Source organism: Geosmithia morbida, assembly GCF_012550715.1.
Source record: "Geosmithia morbida isolate 1262 chromosome Unknown scaffold_6, whole genome shotgun sequence".
In the NCBI taxonomy this organism is placed as follows: Eukaryota; Fungi; Ascomycota; class Sordariomycetes; order Hypocreales; family Bionectriaceae; genus Geosmithia; species Geosmithia morbida.
In genome coordinates this window covers 790,396-796,664 of record NW_023336193.1, presented here as the reverse complement: position 1 = coordinate 796,664, position 6,269 = coordinate 790,396, and the positions used below count along the sequence as shown (strand labels likewise).

At 61.3% G+C, this 6,269-nt stretch overlaps 2 protein-coding genes across 2 annotated transcripts; one reads left to right on the top strand and one right to left on the bottom strand.

The window, feature by feature from the left end:
* Positions 1 to 74: 74 nt before the first annotated feature.
* On the top strand, positions 75 to 2,064 carry GMORB2_6710 (GPI mannosyltransferase 3; the record flags this gene model as incomplete). The annotated part of the gene is made up of 3 exons (XM_035468680.1): positions 75 to 251; positions 331 to 591; positions 643 to 2,064. 3 exons carry the CDS (start codon positions 75 to 77, stop codon positions 2,062 to 2,064), a joined length of 1,860 nt encoding a protein of 619 aa, XP_035321814.1.
* Positions 2,065 to 2,630: 566 nt separating this feature from the next.
* Positions 2,631 to 5,774, bottom strand: GMORB2_6709 (uncharacterized protein; the record flags this gene model as incomplete). Its single annotated transcript, XM_035468679.1, has 3 exons — positions 2,631 to 5,287; positions 5,366 to 5,527; positions 5,606 to 5,774. 3 exons carry the CDS (start codon positions 5,772 to 5,774, stop codon positions 2,631 to 2,633), a joined length of 2,988 nt encoding a protein of 995 aa, XP_035321813.1.
* Positions 5,775 to 6,269: the final 495 nt, after the last annotated feature.

Here is a 6,269-nt window from a genome sequence, read left to right as displayed (position 1 = left end):
CCCCCCCCCCCCCCGTCTTTTTTTCTGTGTATCTGCTCTCGCCGTTCTCGTTCCCTCTCTTCCCCTTGCCCCCCATGCCGGCGTCGCCTCCGTCCCAGAAACGCCTCAGCTTCCTCCGCAGCATCTTCATCATCCGCCTCATCAACGCCTTCTGGGTCACCACCTTTTTCCAGCCAGATGAGTTCTTTCAGGCCCTCGAGCCCGCCTGGGATCTCGCCTTTGGGCCCGGCAGCGGCGCATGGCTGACTTGGGTACCCCTCTCCCTGCCTCTCTCCTTGACCCCTGATGCCAATCAACCGTACACGTCGGGCTGACACACACACTTACCAGGAATGGCACTATCAGCTGAGGTCGTCCATCCATCCGGCCATCTTTGCGGCTGCCTACAGATTGGCCGACCATGTCTCCAGGATAGCTCCCGTAGGCGCCGTCCTGCAAGCTAGCTTCGTCGTCGCTGCTCCCCGCGCCCTCCAGGCTGCCTTTGCTGCCCTCGGTGACTGGTACACATGGCAGCTCGCCGTCCGCATCTATCCCGACAGCAATGTCTCGTCCTTTGCTGTATGTCCGAACCTCTCGTCGCCCCACCGTTTCGTGTATGGGCGTAGGAGTACACCGTTCCCCTCTCTCTGACGCTCGCGACAGCTCTTCTTGCAGCTCTTCAGTGCCTGGCAATGGTACTGCTCCATCCGTACCTTTTCCAACTCACTGGAAATGGTCCTCACCGTCATGGCCCTCTATCACCTTCCCTGGGAGGAGCTTCTCGGAACCGCCCAGCCGGCCACAAAGGAGAACCCCAAACCCGTCGGTTCCATCCTGCGCAATCCCTGGCCCCTGCGCGCCTCGCTGTCCCTCGCAGCGCTGGCCGTTGTCCTGCGTCCTACCAACGTGCTCATCTGGGCCACCATCTTTGGCCTGGCCCTGACAAGGTTCGGTCTTCAGGGGCCGTCTCCGCTGACACCCAGCATAGTCGTCGTCCTCTTCCGGGAGGCCATCCTCTCTGCATCTTTCGTCCTCGGGGCCTCGCTTGTCTCGGACCGCCTCTACTTTGGCTTCTGGACCTTTCCGCCCTATAATTGGCTCTATTTCAACATCTCCAAGTCACTTGCCGTCTTCTACGGCCGCAACCCCTGGCACTATTATCTCCTCCAAGGTCTTCCTCTCCTATGCACCACGAGCCTACCCTTCGTCCTCGTAGCCGTGTACAGGCAGGGCGTCGCCGCTCCATCCCCGACCGTGCCCTCTCCATCCTCGCGCAACATGCTGCGCGCCATGTTGTGCGCCGCCGGCGTCACCGTCCTCGCCCTCTCCCTCATCTCCCACAAGGAGGTGCGCTTCATCTACCCGCTCCTCCCCATCCTCAACATCCTCGCCGCGCCCTTTGCCGCCTCCTTCTTCACGCGCGCCACCTCCTCCGCACCGGCCGACCAGGTGCCCCGCCTCCGACACCGACGGTGCCTCTACCTGGCGCTCGGCGTCAACATCCTCCTGGCGGGTTACCTCTCGTCGTTCCACCAGCCGGCGCCCCTCTCGGTGATCCAGCACCTCCGCGACAAGTACACCGACCTCCACCCCCCGACGGACCCCGGCCGGGAGCCAGGCCTCTTCGCCCTCTTCCTGATGCCCTGCCACTCCACGCCGTGGCGCTCCCATCTCGTGCACTCCTCGCTCGACGCCTACGCGCTCTCCTGCGAGCCACCGCTGCACACCCTCCCCGGCACGGCGGAGCGAGACAGCTACCGCGACGAGGCCGACCGCTTCTACGACGACCCCGTCGCCTTCCTGTCGGGGGAGCTCTTCGCCCCGGGCCACCCCCACGCCCTCCAACTACCCCGCTACATTGTCGGCTTCGAGGGCATCAAGCCATGGCTAGACGACTTCATTGCCAACACGCCCGAGGGTATGGCCACTGGGATGACGCTGCGCCCGGTCTGGTCCGGGTTCAACGGCCTCTTCAACGAGGATTGGCGCAGGGCAGGCAAGATGATAGTCTGGGATACGGGCGTGTACCCTGATTCCACGAAACCAAAGCTCAAGGTGACGAATACAGAAGTATATCATAAGTGATGTATAACGCACGATGTAGAGTACTCATAATATATATACCTATTCCATTCACCTTTTTTTTTGGTCTCTTCTTTCCCTGGGTAGAAAATATTACAGTTACAAGAGGATTGTTCTTTTCTTCCTCTCCTTTGGTAGAAGATATTACATTTACAAGAGGATACATGACGATTGATAGAAGGAAAAGAAGAAAAAAAACTCCTAACAAAAAAAAAAGGAATATTTTTCTTTTTCCCCCCGAAGAACAAAGGAAAACCGGGTGGTCATTGCCGCTAAATAACAAGAATAAAGGGGATAGTTTGCTGGAAAAAAAACAAGTAAAAAAGGATGTGCAATTGCATCAATGGGGGGGGGGACTTGACATATCATCAAAAGACGTAGGACATAAGAACGGGGGTAAGAGGGGGGGAAAAGGGTGGGGGGCGTTTGGGAATAGCTACATTTCTCATCATGAGACATGAAAGGAAAAAAAAAAAGAGAAAGAAAGAAAATGGGGGGGAGGACATCAGGGACATAAAAGATCAGAAGAAAAAACAAATGTATAAAAAAAAGAGGTAAAAAATGAAGGATCAAGACGATGACTTCCCAGGTGCTTCGACGGTAGGCGCAGACTCGGTGGTTACCACCTGTTCAGTAGCGGACCCAGGCTGCGCGGGTGGCTCCCGCTTCTCGTGCTCCTTCTCCTGCTCCTGCTCTTCTGTCGACACTGGAAGTGGTGTCTCTTCAGTCTCGACAGCCTTGTCTGCACTCGTCTTTAGCTCTGTGTCTGCGATGACCGCCGTCTCTGCCGTCTCTGCCGTCTCTGGCTTAGTCTCGGCGGCCACTACAGTCTCTGCAGTCTCTGCCGGTGTTGGTGCTGCCGTCGCCGTCGCCGGCACTGGCACTGATGTCTTGTCCTGGTCCGAAACATCAGGAGACTCTACCACCTCTGCCGCCTGCTCATCTGCCAGCTCCCCCTCTGCCGGCTCCTCCTTAGTCGATTCAGGCTGCGATTGGGGCTGCTGCTGCGGTTCTTCTACCGGCTCGTTCTTGGGAGTCTGCTTAGACTGGCTAGTATCCTGCTCGACGGCGGAGGCGGCAGCGGAACAAATCGGCTGGGCTTGGGCCCGAGGCTGAGGCTGGGGCTGAGGCTGGGGCTGTCGTGGCAGCTTCTCGGCTGCGGCCCACAGGTACGCCGAGTCGTTGGACTCGTCTGCGGTCGAGCCGTCATGCTTCGGGTCCGTGCCCTTGCCGCCGGCGGTGAGGTTTCCGTAGTGCCGGTGCTGGTTCTCGCCCGTGGGCGACTTATTGCGGCGGATCTCGGCATTCTCCTTGGCCTCGCGGTACTTGTTGCGTATCCAGCCGATGGGGCCCTTGGGCTCGTCGCGGCCGGAGTCCTCGGCCTGGGACTCGGCTGCCGCTATCGCCGCTGCCGCGTCGGCGGAGGCTGCGGCGCCGCCGGTGAAGCTCTTGCGCGACGGCTTCTGCTGGTTTGATGCGCTGCCAAACGATGTCTGAGATGTGTCGATGGTGTCGTTGGACCGGATCATCGTGCGATCGGAAGACGCTTCCCGTGGGCTCCATCCCTCCTCCTTGCGGGGCCGCGACAGCCTCCATCGGCTCTTCTTCTCCCTGTCCTGCACGTCGGTAAAGCTGCTTCCCGTCTGTGCATCGCCACTCTGGCTCTGCTCCACGTCGGAGCCGCCGTTGAAGGACGAGTGCAACGATGCCGGTGGCGACCCTTGCGCGCGGGGCGTATCGTCCGGTCGAAGGCTGGTGTTGCTCCGTGTTACGGGCTGGATCTGGGAGGCTCTCGGCGTCGAGTCCGACGTCACTTCGCCGTTGGGGGCCGAAGGTGACTGCCGCTGTTCCGACTTGTCCGCCTCGTCGTGCTCTGCGCTTTCCATGGGGTTTGGCAGCTCGACGCTAAGGGACAGCGCCGTCCCAGCCTGCGGGAGGGACGTGTTGGAGCTCTGAGCACTGGGGTGTTCGCTACCGGGGATCCTCTTCTTCTTAAGCTTGTTAGGCTGCCTCCGGGTGTTTTCGTCCGTCGGCGAGCGCTGGAAAATGCTCGGCAGACCACGCTCCTTTTGCGGCGTCGGGCTGTCCTGGGAGGTGCCGAGAAGCTTCTCATGGCTGCGGCTCAGACCGGACGACGTCGCAGCAGTAGCAGCCGCACCGGCGGTGACGGCTACAACAGGGGGGGCTAGGCTCGAGTAGTCAGACGGGTCCGACGTTTCGGTCAGCTGTGCCGGCGGAAGAGGCGAGAGGCGAGAGGGCGAGTGCGCGGCCGAAGTGTCGCCGCGGCGCTTGGCGTACTTGGACCCAACACTGGGCGACTTCTTTGACGGCACCGTGTTGCTCCTGCCCAGGCTGCCGCCCACCACTACTGTCTGGGTGGCACCTAGGACGGGGCTGCTGGTGGATCCGGTGTTGTCGTCCCTCTTGGAGTGCCTCGAGTTGACGGATCGGTTCCTGCGAATCTGGCCGTCGCGGCGGACGCTCTGGGCGCCAGCGCTGGCACTGGACGAGGACCGGTAAATGCCCCCGCCAGACCTGCGGTTGGACGTGGGCGTGGCGGGGGTCGAGGCGGGGGCGGCGGCGGCGGCGGGGGCTGCGGCGGTGACGGTGGTAGTGGTGGGGTGACCCAACTCGACCTCCCTCCTGGTCTCCTCGTCGGCGGCGGTGCCCTGCATGCCGAGGATGAAGTGATCCTGGTTCTCGATGAGGAAGATGACGACGCACTGGTTCAGGCGGTACTCGTCGGGGGACATGGCGTGGGTGGGGTGGGACAGCATGCCGGGCTGGAAGATGGCGGCGAGGTTCTGAGATGTCATGCGGTTCTCCTCGGACTTGGCAGCGAAGACGGCGAGCAGGTCGAGGATGTAGAGGAGCAGCTGGCGGTTGAGGGGTGGAAGCTCGGTGATGAGCTTCTGGTACTTTGAGATGGCGACGTTCTCGTCGAAGCCGTCGACGAAATATGGGCGGTCGGTGTCGGCGACCGGGGGGATGGTGGAGCCGCGGAGGGGTTCGCGAAACTTGTCGTAGAGCTCGAGGGGCACGACAGGTTCGGGCAAGTCGTTCAGATATCGGCGAAGGACGTTGGCGGCATCGTGGACGGTGTAGCCCTCCCAGTCGAGGCCCTTTCCGTAGCGGTCGGGCGAGTCAAAGAGCTGCTTGAGCTCCTTGATGCGCTTCTCGGAGCCGCTGAGGCGGAAGATGCCCTCGACGCCGGTGGCTGCGGTATCTATCAGTCAGGCACGGGTTTTCAACGAGCCAGCTGCATGCAGGCTGGAGGGGGGGGAGAAGGAGGAGATGGACGTACCTTTCTCCTTGAGGAAGACGCCGCACTTGGCTACGACAATGGGCACGTAGCCGTAGACGTAGCTCTGGCCATCGTCGTCGTACATGGAGATGGCGACGTTGGCATAAGTGATGCTGTGGCGCAAGGGCACGCCAAAGATGCCCTGAGGAGCCTTGGACTCTGCTTGGGGGATGTCAGCCAGCTGCGGGCGCCGAGGAGGGAGGGGGGCCAGACTGATGACCTAGAAGGGAGTCGACATACTGGTGATGGGACTGGGCTCCTGGGTCCTAGGGAGTATGAAGTTCTTCCACCATGACTTGAGATCGCGCTTGGAAGGAGGCGAGGCGGGGCCAGCGCCTGGGGGATTCGCCGACGACGACGGCGGGGGACTGCGAGGCCGGGCCGAGAGGCCGGCGGCAGTCGATGCCATGGTGAACGATCAGCAGCGGGATATGTCGACGGTGTTGAAGGACGGCGTGCAACCGATCAGGAGGGAAGAGATTGAGTGGAGAAGAGCGCGGGCGGGCGAGGTCGTGTGAAGCGTAACTCAAGAGGGGGGCGGGGCGTGAGCGGGAGGAATCCTGGCAACTCGATTCTTCCCCTTTCCCTCTTTCCTCTTCCTCCTTCCTTTTTTTTTCTTCTTCTCTTCCTGCGCGACGGGCGCCAGAGAGGCGGCCGAGAAGGAGGAGTGGGAATCGACAATCGGAATGGGATGGTGGCGGCGTGGGCGCGGATGGCCGAGAGTTAAGACGGGCGCGTAGGCGCAGGCGCGATGCAGCGCGGGGGAGGAAGAGGGGGTCGAGGTGGTGAGTCGTCGAAATATTGGGGTCGATGGGGAAGGGAGAAGAGAAGAGAGGAAGAAGGGGAAAAAAAGTGACGTCGGCAAGTGGGACGAGGATTATGGAGATTCGACGACGGGGGGCGG